The 15,761-nt window shown below is 49.9% G+C and overlaps 1 protein-coding gene across 5 annotated transcripts in view; it reads left to right on the top strand.

Moving 5' to 3' along the window:
- PAX2 (paired box 2) overlaps window positions 1–15,761 on the top strand; it is an 81,716-nt gene that overhangs the window by 44,507 nt on the left and 21,448 nt on the right. For all 5 annotated transcript variants that reach the window (XM_081225141.1, XM_081225144.1, XM_081225140.1 and 2 more), the window contains exon 7: window positions 14,784–14,959. In XM_081225141.1, coding sequence (XP_081081267.1) covers window positions 14,784–14,959 — 176 coding nt within the window. The remainder of the gene's footprint in view (window positions 1–14,783; window positions 14,960–15,761) is intronic.

The following is a 15,761-nucleotide window of genomic DNA, read 5'->3' as shown; positions in this document are numbered from 1 at the left end:
CAGAAAGTGCAGGCAGGAGTGCGAGCAAGCCGGTGGCAGAGGGAGAGATGCACGGACACACACATACACACACAGTCTCTCTGTCTCTCTCTGTCACTGGCTCACACAGATCTCCCTAGGCCCCAACAGCCTGCAAAGCCTGGGATGGAGGGATGCAGATGAGTGTTTGGTAGAAGGGAGCTTCTACCAAAGGAGCTTCCCTTCCCTCTTACCTCCCCACCCCCATCTCCATCTCCTTTGCAGTGTGGGCCACTGGGGCAACCAGCTTGTGGAAGCTGCTCTGGGAAAAGGGAAGTGCAGGTGGTCTTGAGGTCTAGGAAGGAAAAGGGACCAGAATGTGGTCTCCCAAGAACCTGCCTTTTTTCTGATGCTGGGGATCCATTTTTCTCTGGCACCTCGGTCTAGACCAATCAGGTACCACACAGCTACTGAAGACAGTCCTTAAGAAGAAATTTAAGGAGTCTCTTAAGGAAAAACAATCAGAGACAGTATTTTTTCTGGGAATTCAGAGGAACTAAATAGTTGACCAGGTTAGGATATGGGCGCTCTCAGACGGACTTATAAGCAAGGCGGAGAAACTGCCTTTCTAGACTCTTCTGCATGTGCACAAGCACATGGGTTCATGTGTGTGTTCACTAATAATATGTAAGTGGGCCAGAATCCTTGACTTCAGACAAAAGGAGGGTGTGAAGAAAGATGACTGGAAAGCCTTCTCTCTGCCCAGGGCAAGGTGGCAACATCCATCTCCTGCCCCGGGGCTTCCATGACATGCCTGAGCTGGGGACAGGCAGTGGGGAGAAGCCTACCTCCCACCTTTTCCTGAGAACTCCGTGTCCCTATTCAGGTTCTTCCAGGAGCTGGGACAGAGGAGGAAAACAGAGGTAGAGTCATCTGAAGGCAGAGAGTCAAGCAGGAGAGGGTACAAGGGAAGGGGAAGGATGGCTGGAAATTGATTGTGGAGGATGCTCTGGGAAGCCAGGAGACACAAGGCATGGAGGGAGGCAGAAACTGCCCAGGGATGGCTTTTGCCCTTTCTCTCCTCTTTTCTCTCTTCCTCCCTCCCTCCTTCTTCCCTCCCTCCCCCTCCTCATCCCTCCCCTCTTCCCTCCACACATCTTTATTGGTTCCAGTAATAGCGTTGATTTGCATGTCAGGCAAAGCTTTGCTACACACACAAAAAGAAAACCCCAGCCGTGGCGGTGTGGCAGTGTCAGCTCTCGCTGTTGTTCGACAGTGTAAAATTAAATTAATAAAGCCCCCAACACAGGAAAACATAACAGGAAATTAATGGCCTTTACTGTCGCTCTGATGCAGTCATTTGCAACCCTGCTTTCCGCACCAAAGACTTCATAAATGCAAGCAGTTTCTCTAAACAAGCATACTTAGAGCGGCCTGGTATGTAATTTTTCGCCTTGCTTGTGTCCTTTGAGCTAACAAAGGCCCCTTCCCTTCTGGCTCCAGAGAGGCTTCTAACTCGTTCTGGCCCCAGCTGGGGCCCGGCCCCAGGCAGAAGGCCCCAGCCCCTCCTGAGCCCAGACAGGGCTGAAGGAGGACTCAGGTCCCCCTCAGACAGACCCTCAGCCAGCCCTCCTTCCCCGCCAGCGGCCAGTGTGCCCAGAGCCCCAGCCTCTGCCTGCAGGCCAGCAGGAAGGCTCAGCGTATGCTCTCAGCCAGGAAGGTTGATCACCCTGGGGAATTCACCCAAACCCACCCAATGCTCACCCCGCCCCTTCCTCTGTGCAGCGGTCCTCTCTGCCCACTACCTGTTTGCTCCCCTTCCCCCATCTGTCCCCGCTCACCGTCCTTCTACTTCTTCACATAGGGGTCACAACCACCACGCTGGCAGCATGTTGGCAGTGGGTGCCCATGGCCCACTTTTCTACAGGTAACTGGGGGCTAACTTATTCAAAACGGGTGTAGTGACAGTATGGATATAATTCTCTGGGGTTCTAGGTCTCCCCCATATATCCCTCTTCTCCCCTGGTTGGTTAGAAAATATGAGGGCCCTAAATGATCATTCAGGCCATCTCTCTGTCCTTGGGCTGATTTCCCATAAACCATTTCAGAGAGCTGAGAGTCTGTGGTTTTGCTTCAGCGTGTAAACAGGTGGGATATTGAGAAAACTTACACTGACCTCTCTGGGGACCTTTGTGGGCCCAAGTTCCCACTGTGTTAGGATGTGTAAGAGGAGCAAATAACCAGGTTGTGGATCTCATGGAACATACAGTCTATGGAGAGGCAAGGCTATCCCAAACCAGACAATAACCTGTTAATTGAACACTGAACCATGTGGCTGAGTGTTCAGTAGGAATCCAGGGAAGTGGCTAGAAGAGCAGGCAGGAAATGGGACTTGAAGCTGGAAATGGCTGAGATTTGGAGAGACTGTCTCCAGGGCTATCTCCCCATGGAGGGAGGCCAGTGGCTGGGCTAAGAGTGGTGACAAGACAGAGTCAGATTCTTAAAGGGCATCTGGTTTTATCTGCCACTCACGTGGAACTCTCCCCTCTAGCAGTTCTATTTGACAGGTCACAGCCCCTGCCTGGACATAGGACATAGATGGACAGTTGTCATTGTTAGCAGCACTGCCTTTGTACTGAGCCAGTGTGGTGTTGAGGGAAGAGGATGGGACTTGGAATCCATATGGCTGGACTGGGCTCCATCTCCTCTCCTTGCTTGCTCTGGGACCTTCGGCTGATTACATAATCTCTCCGAATCTGTTTCCTCATCTTTAAAATAAGATAACAACATTTACCACATAGAGTGGTGGTAAAGATCTCCATGTAACAGCCCCTCTTTTCTCTCTCCCTCCCTCCCTTCCATTCATTCCACCTGATTTACTGAGCACCTAACACCGGGCTGAGCCCTGGGTGGATTTCAGTTTGTCACATGGTATGGTCCCTATGCTTGTGGAAGGCTCTTCGCCATCCTGGTTACCCATCTCTGAATTCATTCTTGACAGTTAAAGTCCTTCTTAAATGAACACTAAACTCTAGAGACAGTCTAGCCAAAGCCAAGTACAGTAGAACGCTTGCCATTCTCCACCTGGAGATTCTACATCCATAATGTAGCCTAAGATTACATTCGATTTTTTAGCAGCCGTGTCAGACTCAAACTCATATTGAGTTCGTGGTCAACTAAAACCTTGAGATCTTTTTCACATCAATTGCTATCAAGCCAGGTCTACCCCATTCTGCACTTGTGTAATTGATTTTTTTTAAACCTAAACATAGGGCATTCCATTTATCCCTGTTGAATTTCATCTTGTTGGTTTGGGCTCTTAATTCCACCCAATTAAGATTGTAAGGATGTCTTCTATGTCATCATCCAAGTAGTTTTGTTTTACTTGTTTGTCCGACATCTCCTACTCGTTTTTTAAACTTATTTTTATTTATTTTACTTTATTTTTTATTTTTAATATGTGGCTGCATTGGTCTTAGTTGCAGCACACAGGATCTTCTTTGTTGCACGGGGGATCTTTCATTTCCATGCGCGGGATCTTCGTTGCGGTGCATGGGCTTCTCTCTAGTTGTGGCACACAGACTCCAGAGCACGTGGGCTCTGTAGTTGAGGCACACGGGCTCAGTAGTTGGGACCCGCGGGCTTAGTTGCCCTGCAGCATGAGGGATCTTAGTTCCCCGACTAGGGGTCGAACCCATGTCCCCTGCATTGGAAGGTGGATTCTTTACCATCAGACCACCAGGGAAGTCCCCCGAGTAGTTTTTTTAAAGAGTTATTTTCCTTTAAAATAAAGGAAAGCCACATGGCCCACAAGTGGAGACGTCCCTCCTGGGTGCTTTAGGGGCCATTGAGCCCAACAGCCATCAGCCATTTCACTGTTCTTCATCTTGTCCATAAAGTTAGGAAGACTCTCTGTGAAACTCTCTGTTACCATTCACTATACCCACAGTGTTTCCTTAATCAATCAATTTTAAAAATCCAATATAAGTTGATGAGAAAATTGAATGTCTGCTGTGGATAAAGCATAGCAGGACTGATTTACAAAGGTAAATAGGAAGGACACGGTCCTTGACCTCAAGAAGCTTCTAATCTAGTAGGGAGATGATAGATGTGCACACCATTACACAAGCAGAATGTGATAGATCTATGATCAAGGTATAAAGTGCTATGATAAATGTAAAGAAGGGGGGGCAGTTGCTTCCCATCAGGGCAGTTGAGGAAGTCTTTGTAGGGATGGCATTTGACATAAGCACTGATAACTAGTTAATGTGCTACCACTTATTCTTGGGGAGTGCATGCAGACTCCACAGTATTACCATTTTCTTTTCTAATGCCCACAAATTAACTGCATGATAATTTCTTCTAGAAGATTTCCAGACCCTAATATTAAATGTATTAGACTGTTGTTTGCATAAGCTTACCTTTCTCCCCTTTTCACGATGGCATTGGTTTTGTCACTGTGTTGCCCTTTCATTGTGACCACTCAAGGATTATCAACAAAAACTTTAGGATGCTATCTACCTCCCCCCAACCACCACCCCGCCTCACCTGAGTTCTGATACACGAATTATCTGGGCCTGGGAGAGGCAACTCAGTTGAAATGGTTAAGAGTTACCTGCCTGGCCTCCTCCTGACCTGGGCAACTCCTCCTGGTCCCATTTTGAAGATTCTTTTCTTTGATGGAGAAGACCAAGTCAAGCCAGGGGCTGAGAAGTTCTGCCTTCTCTCTCAGTATTGCATCCTTTCCTGAGCACTGAGCTTAAGCTTGCCTTCCTTTTTGTTCTTGCTCCAGACGTAGTTACCAAGGCCCTTTTTTGTTGTTTCAGCTTGTTCTGAGCTTTTGTCTTCCTGACAGGCTCCTGCTACTCTCATATCCATCCCTGGTTATGGTCCCCTCCTTCCATCTGTTGTGTGTGTCCTTTATAAGAGGAAAAAAAAAAAACTTTTGTCTGATAATAAGTGTAATGTATGCTCATTGTAAAAGTATTTGGAAGATACAGTAAATTTTTAAAAAAATCACCCATAATCTCATCACCAAGAGAATTTTGGTGATGAGATTTAGAATTTTGGCATATTCTTTACAGCCTTTTTTTTCCCCTGTGTATACATAATTATATATATATATATAATTTTTATCAAAATCGGAATGATACTGTATATACAGCTTGGGTCTCGCTTTTTTCACTTAACATTCTACAGGACCATTTTCACATATCATTAAATATTCTTTGAAAACATGATTTTTTAATGGCTGCATACTCTTCCACTGTTCCATGTACATGTCCTTTTAAAATCTAGACTCATCGTATTTTAAAGCTTATTCGTGTGCAACAGCAATGATTTCCCTTAAATGCCCTCTCTTTCCACCCTTCCCCCACTCCCAGTCCCACTCCCTTTACTTTGTCAGGTTGATTATTTGAGCTTGTAGCAGCAGAATTTCATGTTTAGAGCGTCCTGTCCTCACGGAATTACATTCCCTTCTAGCATCTCCTGCCGTGGGATCGCACAACCATTCTTTCCCTCAACGCAGAGCAGTTTGCTTTTCTCAAGTCAGAGTCTGTGCAACGCCCCCTCCTTTTGCTACTGTCGCCTCTAGACATGGGTGCTTTCGCCCCAGACCCCCAGCGCTTCCCTTTTATCAGTTGTTTCTTCCTTGGTCAGAATTAAGCAGCCTGGAGTAGCGGAAAAGGGCACGAGTCTGAGAAACCTCTGTATCCTAATGGTGACCAGCTGTGTGACATGGGGAAATGACTCAACCTTTCTGAGCCTCTTTTTTCTTTTTAAATCTCTAAGAGGGAACGGATTAAATTATCTCCATGACACTTTCTAGCTATAAAATGTGATAACACTGAATCCAGAGTGGCAATGTCCTACACTGCTTCTTTTTCCTTCTAAAAGGTAAACTGCGAGGCAAGTAAAGAATGGATCAATCTTTGCTTTTGGAATTCTATGCAACAAATCAGCCAACATTTTTTACCACCTACTATGTGTCAGGCCCTGGGCTAAGTTTACATAAATGAAAAAGATGGGTCCCTGCCTTTAAAATAGTCACAGTTTAGTGAAGAAAACAAACATTAAAAAATAACGACATGGGGCTTCCCTGGTGGCGCAGTGGTTGAGAGTCCGCCTGCCAATGCAGGGGACATGGGTTCGTGCCCTGGTCCGGGAAGATCCCACATGCCGCGGAGCGGCTAGGCCCGTGAGCCATGGCCACTGAGCCTGCGCTTCCAGAGCCTGTGCTCCGCAACGGGAGAGGCCACAACAGTGAGAGGCCCATGTACCGCAAAAAATATATATAAATAAATAAAAAATAACGACATGGGAATTCCCTGGCAGTCCAGTGGTTAGGACCCTGTGCTCTCACAAGCCGCGCCGTGTGGCCAAAAAAATAATGATAATAATAACTACAATACATATAGATTCTAAACTTGGCTTTGCCACTTACTGGCTGGAATAAGTACTTCGGGGCGAGTTACATAGCCTGTCTAGCCCTTGGTTTCTCCAGATTATGAGCTCAACTGCCTGAGGCATATTGCCTGGGTTTGCTTCTGACTGCTCCATCACGTGTTAGCTCTGTAACCTCAGGAAAGTTCCTGAACCTCTTCACTTCCATTTCTTCGCCTACAAAATAAATGGGGATAATAATAGGAGCTTCCTGCTTAAGTTCTGGTGAAAATTAAACGAGTTAATATATGTAAAATTCTTAGATGAGTGCCCAATATACAGTAAGCACTTAATGTTAGCTGCTGTTATTGTAAGGATTGAATCAGTGGATTATGTTAGGCATAGTGTCCGGTGCCATAATAGGAGCTGGATCGATTTTAGTTATTATTTCTACAATAGCGGTTTGGATAGATGTCTGCTGGAACACAGAGAAAAGAGAAGTGAATACTGCTGAGGTAGGAGCTAGCAACCCTCTGGTGTTCATCTGAGGAAACTCAGTCCAGAAAAGCTCAAGGGACTTGGCCAAGGTCACATAGCAAGTGAGGGACAAAACTAGGATTTCAACCCAGGAGATGATACTCCTAGTTCAGTATTACGTTAGGGCCACTAATGTAGTTAGTGTCCCCAGAGGCACATGGGTGTAAATGGGCCCAGTAAGACTGAGGTCAGGCAGGCAGGTAGCCACGCCCCTGCCTTCCACCCTATCGTGAACTCATGGAGTGTTTAGAAGCAGGGCTTGATCAGGGTTAGCAGGTTCTCCAGGGCTGGAAGGCTGGGCAGAAGCTGGTCTTGCTCAGAGCCAAAGCTTTGGGCCAGGTTTCCAAGGACTTCTTCATGCCCTCCTCTTGAGCGTGGCTTGGGGTGACTGGCCAGGGCAGTCCCACGGATCGTCCGGTATAAGGACAGGAGACCATGGGGAATGTCATACCACCTCCTTGGACAGACAGTGTTTGCATCAGCTTCTTCCCAGCTCATGGCTCCCCCATTTCCTCCTCCCTCCTCCTCCTCCTGTCTCCTGCCCTTCTCTCCTCACCCGCTCACGCTCCTTCCTTTTCCTTTCTCCTTCCCGCTCCCCTCTGCCCCCTCCCCTCCCTTTTTGTTAATCCTCGCTCTTCTCCCAGTCCGGAAAGCAGCCCTGTTCCTCAGCATCCCCGACCTGTCTCCCCATTCTCAATCAGATGGGAGGCCAGCGTGGCAGCCCAGACCTCGGGGTCCTGCGCCACCGTGGGGGTGGGGCCGGAGCGGCACAGGCAGGCTGCCCTGAATGACAAGCGGGGATATTGATCGCATTCTGAACTCAGCCCAGCCGATAGAAGGTAATTAATGACTCCATTTGCCTCAGCACTGAGAACAATTGAGTTTGAAACTGCAACAACTGGCAGCTGGGGAGACTGGGGGCGGCCTGGGAGTGAACCCCTCAGAGGAGGAAGGTGGCGTTAGAGGAGCTAAGACAGGGAGAGGGGGCAGAGGCCACTGGTCAGACTGGGATGCAGCAAAGAGCTCCCACCCGGATCAGCGCCCCGACCCCTCCTGCTCCCCGAAGCCCCCTAGAGGCTGAGGTCCATCACCTACTGTCCCCACTTCCTCCACGCATTTCTCTTTTCTTCCTGTATCACTTTTTCAGGTCATTTTTGGTCTACAGGTGAAGTGAGACTGACTTTCCCTGGGATTGCTCCTTGTTAGCTGTGTGAAGCACACACATGTTTTTCACTCTCCCTCAGCTTGTTTCTTCTTTTGTAACATTGGATTAATGGTAGCTCTTCTGCAAGTGTTATGTGGGAATTAGAGATAATGTGTAATAAAGAACCTGGAGCCTGCCTGGTACATAGTTAGTGCTCAGTACATGACAGTGCTGATGATCTTTGACAGGGAAGGCAAATTTGATAGAGTGGAGAGGGCTTTGGAATCAGACATTCCTGAGTTCAAATCCAGCCTTTGGCTACTTTCTAGTTGGATGATGTTCAACAAATCATTTTGCCTCTCATCTGAAAGATAAGAATGATAGTAAATACCTCGTAAAAGTGAATGGATTTAATGAGTGTATGTGGAAGCCCTAATATTGCCAGTTTCCCCATAGATGGGTAGATGTGTGTATTTGGGCTTGGAAAACTGAAGTTAATATAGTTCTTTGCTATACTTTAAAAGAATTTCTCTCAAATGCCTAATTCCTACTTCTTGGGGTTTGGTGGGCAGCCCTATTCATTCCACTTTGACTTTGGTGAGCCTTGGTGCTTTCTGACCAAGGAAATGTCATTATTTCATCCTCTCTATTACTAACATCAGCCCCACCTACCTTGTAGTCAGCACACGAGAATTTCTCTTGTCCCTTGCAGGGAGTGCTTTGGAGATTCAGGCACAGTGTCAACACACAAGGAAGACAGAACACTTCTGTTTTGTCCCTTGTCTCTAGCCCTCATCCCTAATACGTGGTGTTCAGTGCCTGTCCCCCTCCCCAAGCTGCTGAGACCTCACCGGACAGCCCTATTCATGATTGGCCAGCAAGAGGGCCTGGAGTCAGAGGGGTGGGAGGTAGGGGTCTGCTCCAGGGTGACCCAGGAATGGATGGGGAGTGGCAAGGTTAAGTGAATGAGGAAATCACATCTTTTTGTTGAGGAGTAAAAGCCATTTTTATTAATGATTCTAGAAGTGATATGTGTTTCTTGTACAAAGCCTGGATCATATAGAAAAACTTAGATGAGAAGAAAAGAATTTGCTCATGATCAGGGAGTAATCACTGTTACCCTGTGGGTGGCTCTCTTTCCAGTCAAGGTGATCTTTGGTTTTACGATTCTCTTCTTTTGCACGGAGATCAGGGCCCCACTGCTGGATCCCAGGCTCTGCACATGGGCTGGGCAGGCAGCTGCTGCTCCTCATTGGGGCTCAGGCCGCAACTGTCCACGGGCATCTTCCCTGTGCCAGGCTCCCTGGTAGATATGCCCTTGACCTAGCCACTTACCCTCATTTATGCTGCACTTCATTTACTCTGAGCCTCAGTTTCCTCACCAGTAAAAAGGGGATTATAATCCCTAGCTACCTTGGAGAGTAGTTAGGAAGCCCAAATAACATAAGGTCTATGAAAGCTTTTATTAACTGTAAGCAAATATGAAGTGGTCGGAGGAGAAGACAATATGAACCCTTGTTCCCTTTGAAAGAATAATCTACGTCAAAGTTTTAACTCAGCAGTTTGTTTAACTTAATTAATGTATTTATATCCTGCTTCATTCCGAAAAGGACTTATGGTAGCTCACTCTCCTTTAGAGACGCTACAGCTCATGCCATAGTGGACAAAGCACCTGGAATGGGCTCCAGTTCTGAGGGTCCTACTACTCAGTTGTGTGACCTTGGACTGGTCACCTCCCCTCCCCCACCTCACCACCCACCCTGCTAGTTTTCATTACCTTAAAATGAGGAGTTTGGACCAGGTGTCCCCTCATCATTCTCCGCAGTCTGGGCTCGGCCAGCTCAGGGGCCATAGGCGGTAGCCTCAGTGTAGGGAGGGTGCAAAGTAAAAGGGGGGATGCTGGGAGGGATGCAGTGTCCTGGATGGGGCCAAGTGGCCCTCAACTGGGTCCCCTGGGTTTGGCACCCGGGCAGCAGAGTGAAATGATGTGGGGAGCAGGCTCTGGAGTCAAACAGACCGGAATTCAAATCCCAACTGTCATTTACCAGCTGCATGACCTTGGATAAGCTACTTAACCTCTCTTTGCCTCAGTTTCCTTATCTTTAAAATAGGTATCACAGCACCTACCTCACAGGGTTGTTGGGAGGATTAAATGGCATGTAACAAGCTCACAGTACTGTGAGCTGCTAATGGATGGTGGCTGGGCAGGGGACAGCAGAACAGTACTGAATCCTCCACATATGGGACCAACGAGCACAGGGTATCTTCCTTGCTCTGGGAGGTCTTACTAAACCTTTGCAGCCACATTTTCCAACCTCAATCTGAAAATGTGGCCTGAGAGTGGGAAAGAATATTGGAAATCAGAACTGCTCCAGAAAGTCCAAGACATACGGCATCATACTCCAGCCCTCCTCTTGGAGCCCTGACAAAGGAGGGGCTGGTTTTCCCATCAAGGTGAAGGCTGAGGGCCTGCTCTGTCATTTAGGAAAGACCTCCCCTGGAACTAAAAGTGAGCAGATAGACCCACTTTATCCTACTCTTTGCGACCAGGGCCGTGGTGTGGTGTGTCCAACATAGGGGCCATCTCTGGGCCCAGTTCTCAAGCAGCCTCTGCCAGCTGCCTTGGATAGCAGTTCTGGAGCTCCAAGGTTAAGTTTCACTCTTAACTGGGAACACGGTGTGCTCTGTCCTTGGGTAGACGTACCATAGGTGGGCAGGAAGGTGTTGGTGAGAGTGGGAAGGGTCTCAAGCAGTGGGGCAGGTGAAGAAGGGGCATGAGTCTACCCAGGGGCCTGTCGTGGGTCTTCCCATATCCTCTGACAGCTAAGGATGTGTGGGACTTGCCGGACAAGTAACTGGGTGTCCTGGTGGCTGGTCCAGCGGCCTTCTGCCAGGGGTCTGGCTTTGAATGCTACCCAGGAGAGCCTCGTTCATTCATTCATTCATTCACTCATTCATCCGTTGAGTATCAAGTCTGTGTCCAGCTCCATGCCTGGCACTGGATCTACAGAGATGCACCGGTCATGGTTCCTGCCCACAGGGAACTCCCAGCCTAGCTCCTTGGCACGAGGGGGTGGGTGCTCTCTAATTACTTTCCTTGCTGCTCACTCTGCAGCCCAGATCAGGAGTTGCTTCTGCCTCTTCCTCCGTGTTAGCCCAGCTCTGCCAGAGACCCTTTCAGTGCCTGGGCCTGGCAGTATCTCATAGCCCAGCTCCATCCCTCTCCCTTGCTGCCACCGCTGAGACTCTACCTTGGGAAGCCCCACCCAGCCCTCTCTCTCCATATCCTGAGGAGGTCCCTGCAAGTGGGTGGTACTGACAACAGCTTTGTTTTCTCTTCCTTTTCAATGCTCTTCTTCCATGTTCTTTTTTCTTTTCTGCTCTTCCTCTACTCTCTTCTTTCCTCCTCCAGCCTCTACCCTCCAACCCCACCCCCATCCAGGCCCCGGGCTACCCTCCTCACTGGATACACAGGCTTCCAGGAAAGCAGAACCAGCCGGGTTATTCCTGTAGCAAGGGCCCTCAGCCCAGCCTGTGCTTCCTGAGGCGTCTGGTGTAGGAAGCTTCTTCCCTTTCTTCCTCTCTCTCTTTCTGCCCTGCCTCTGCCTCTGGGCTTCCTTCTTCCCTGAGCTTCTCCTCCTTGGACCTCTGAACCCAGGCTTCTCCCGGCCTCCTTCCCTCACTCCCTTCCCGCCCTTCCTCCTTGCCTTCACTCCTCCCTTCCTTCTCTAGCTGAGGGAAGGGCACTACCACCTCTGGGGCGAGCCTGGGAGAGCCTGTGTGCCCTCTGGCTGATTTGGGGGACACTGCCTCCCTGTCCCCCACCAGTAATGCCACTGCCGTCTCCCTACCCCTGTGGCTGTCCTCCCTGTTCCCCAGAACTTTCTCTGTGCTCCTTCGCCATTCATCATGACTGCTGCCTTTCCCACCTCCCTATCACCTTCCTTCTCCTTTGAGGAGTTTCCTCAAGCCTCCTGCAGCCTCCCTTGGAGGTTCTCTCCTGCTTGCATCAGACTAGTTTGCTTTTCTGCTCCTCTAGCACCTTCTGTCTCTTCCTTGCCCCACCCCCCTTCCCTCTCCTCTTCCTCCCTTTCCCCGGACCCTCGGCCACCTCTTCCAGTAGCAGCCATCCGTTTGCCTTTCCTTCCTCCCTCCCCCTTTCCATCGCTGCCTCTGTAACCTGTTTTATCACCAGGGCCTGAGTATACCAAAAATAAATAAATAAATAAAAAGGTCAGTGAGTGGAGGAGCAGCAATAACCCCTAAAACAGTACTATCAGTGGAACATGATTGATCAATTGAATTCCATAGCGGCTGAAAAATGTGGGATTAAGTAGTGTATTATACGCACAATGAGTTGAGGCATGATGTTCATTTCAAGTTCATTTCGCCGGCCTCTGCCACCAGATCAGGCAATCAATAGGGGCAGCAGATATCATATATCACCTCTCTGCGGGCTGGGGAGAGAGCACCATAATCTCTCGCAAATTTAGAGTGACAGATTTGTCAAGATCTGAAGGGCCCCTGAATAAATGAAGGAAAAGAGACTCCTCCAGCCAGTGACCTGAGGACAAAGCTTCAGTTCAGCCCCTACACACACACACACACACACACACACACGCGCGCGCGCGCACACACACACACACACAGGCTGGGCCAAGCCACACACAGGCATATACAGAAATTTACACAGAGGCATAGTATGAGTTTCACCACATATATGCACACACCCATGCACATAACATGTGAGCCCATGTTCACAGACAAATGCACTTTACTTCCCAGGACTCATTGGTGACACTGTGGTAACCACACACAAAGACACTTGCTGTCTCCCTCTGCTCTGACAGAAGTGCCTCCCCAAAAGGTAGGAGGACTCCAGCAAGAGAGAATTAGACACAATAAAACGTGCAAATAGCTCCAAGGGGTAGCATTAAGATGATGGCACATCCTTGAGAGAGAAGCAGGCACAGAAGAAACATGGGGGAACGTAGGCTCATACTCCCCATGCAGTCACACACGTACACATGCACCTTTTCAGAAAGGTTCTTGGACTGTCACTTACACATTCCTAGACACTTATTTATCTGGATGTTTATTCGTGTAGAAATGCATATATATAGAAAATACACAAAAGGGAAAAATAAATATGTCACACCCTAACTCATATAGAGAGATGCATACACTGCCTCTAAGACAGAAAATCATTCCAGAAGCTTACACAGAAAAAACACAACAAACAAGTTTTGTGGCCTTAGGAACATAGGGAACATAGAAATATCATCAAGGCTGTCCCTGTGTCTGTCTGTCCACCTCAGACATGATCCTGGTCTCCATTCTCTCTCTCTCTCTCTCTCTCACACACACACACGCGCACACACACACATGCACACACACACACACCCTTTCTTTGCTCTCCCACCCCCTCCAGGATCTAGTGAAGACAGGAAGTCCCATTAGGAAAGCAGACCCCCTTGCTCCATCTGGGAGGCCAGCAAGAGAGGATGGCCGCAGGTTGAGGTTAATCAATACATAATATTTTCTATGCTCTCCTGAACGATACTGTACGGTGTTACTGTATATAATGCAATATTGATTATATCATACCGTATAATCACCTATAAACTAATATATATAACAGTCCCAGAGGAACACCCTGGGGCCTACAGCATGGGCTCGCCCCAGGCCCAAGGCTCCCCAGCTGGTCTTGGGCTAGGGAAGCCAAGGAGTGGCCAAGCTGTGGCTGGGAGGACCCAGCTTTGGGCCTGGGAAGTTGCAGCGTGGGGGGTCAGGGAGCGTAGACACGGCAGGTACTTGGCCTTCTGTGAACTCTGAAAACCCCAGTGGACTGGGATAGAGGGCAGGTCCAGGGAAGGAAGGGCAGCAGAGTGGTGGGAGGGCTGGGGAGAGCAGTACACAGACAGGACTGGCCTGCAGCCCCAGGGAGCGGGCACTTTGTGGCACCACCGTGTCTTTTCATACATGGGGCGAGTCTCAGCTTCCTGTAGAGACTGCAGGAGGAACCAGGCGGCCAAGGAGCTGGCCTCTGGCGGAGCCTAGCCAGAGTCCAGGTCAGGGACGAGCTGAGGAGGGTGGCTTGGGCACAGCAGCATCTACAGGGACCCAGTCTTCAGTCTCTGCCCAAGTTGCATTTCATGACTCACGTGCCACCTGATGTCTGCTCCAGTCTCAGGCCTGGCCCAACGCAAGCAGAGTGCCTCAGCTGGGCCCTGAGTCCCTCCTCCCTCGGTGGTGAAGTTAATTACTTCACCCGGTCTCCATGTTACACTCAGCCTCGGAGATTTGATGATTTTCCACCCTTGGAGTCAGTGGAACTGAAATTCATCTCAGAGCCGAGTTCAACTCTCCACAGGCTCGGTAATGCTGGCCCAAGACACCCAGCTCCTTCCCCAGGCCGATCCAGGCCGGGGGACAGAAGGGGCTCAGGGGAGACATGCCCTGGGGAGATGGCCCCTGGGAATCCCTCTGGCTCCACCGCCTCTGCCTAGTCCTTCCCACGCCCTCGAGTTGTGACAGCTTCCCTTTCTCTTCCCAGGGCATTCAGGGGCTCTGGCTCTCTCAGCCAGGTCTCTGAGGCATGGCCAGCCCCTGGGCCAGCCCCTCCAGCCTGAAAACTGGGAGTAAGGGGTCCCAGCAGGGGTGCAAAGCCCTGGGGGCCGAGCCAGGTGTCCATCACCTTTGCCCACTGTGTGCCTCTGCTGACCTGCGCTCATGCCCCGAGTGTCCCTGTGTCCTCCAGATGTGTCTGAGGGCTCAGTCCCCAATGGAGATTCCCAGAGTGGCGTGGACAGTTTGCGGAAGCACTTGCGAGCCGACACCTTCACCCAGCAGCAGCTGGAAGCTTTGGATCGGGTCTTTGAGCGTCCTTCCTACCCTGACGTCTTCCAGGCATCAGAGCACATCAAATCAGAGCAGGTGAGGAAGGAGCTTTCTGCTCGCAGAAGTGGAAAGGGACGGAACAGAGCAAGGCCTCTGGAGGACGTGCACACGTGGGTCAGCCCCACGCACACCCAGCATCGTGTGGGCTGCCTTTGGGTGCGCCGTGTGAACAGGTTCACACAGGGACGTTATAGCAGAGCTAAGAAAATCGTCATAGTATATGGTAGTTAGAAAGGGTGAGTTCTGGGCATGAGTATGGCCGTAGGTAAATCTTAATCCCCTTTCAGTTTCAGTTCTATCCTGTTTCCCTGTCTGTAGAATGAAGGGCTTGGACAGATGATCTGACAGGTCGTTTCCAGCCCTGCCATTCTGTGCTTCTGGCATAGAGTACTCAGGAACGTCCCTTGCCTAAATGCCCCTAGGGTCCTACAGAAAGTCTGAGTGAGCCTGGGGCGTCAGGAGGTGAGCCCGCTGTGCCTGTCTCCTGACAGCCTACCCCTCAGACCCAATACTTCCCACAGATGAAGAGCAACCCAGAACACACAGCGTGGGATGCAGCCCACAACACACCAGCACATTACACAGCATAGAAACACACCTCCTAACTGCTCCCATTCACCTGTGTGCACGTGTTCACAGACCGCCGCCACCCACCTGCTTGCTGCCCACCCACCGCCCAGCCCACAGGACTCATAGCACAGCCCACCAGCCAGTAGGTGTGCACGCCCCACAGACCACCAGCTCAGCGCACTTCCACGCCCGCCTCCACGCGCACACCAGGACAGCCCCCTGTGCACACACTCCGACGCATGAGCACACACCCATCCCCCCACACTAC

Source organism: Mesoplodon bidens (genome assembly GCF_964165515.1).
Source record: "Mesoplodon bidens genome assembly, chromosome: 1".
In the NCBI taxonomy this organism is placed as follows: domain Eukaryota; kingdom Metazoa; phylum Chordata; class Mammalia; order Artiodactyla; family Ziphiidae; genus Mesoplodon; species Mesoplodon bidens.
The sequence above is the reverse complement of the archived record's forward strand: the minus strand, read 5'-3'. Positions and strand labels throughout refer to the sequence as shown.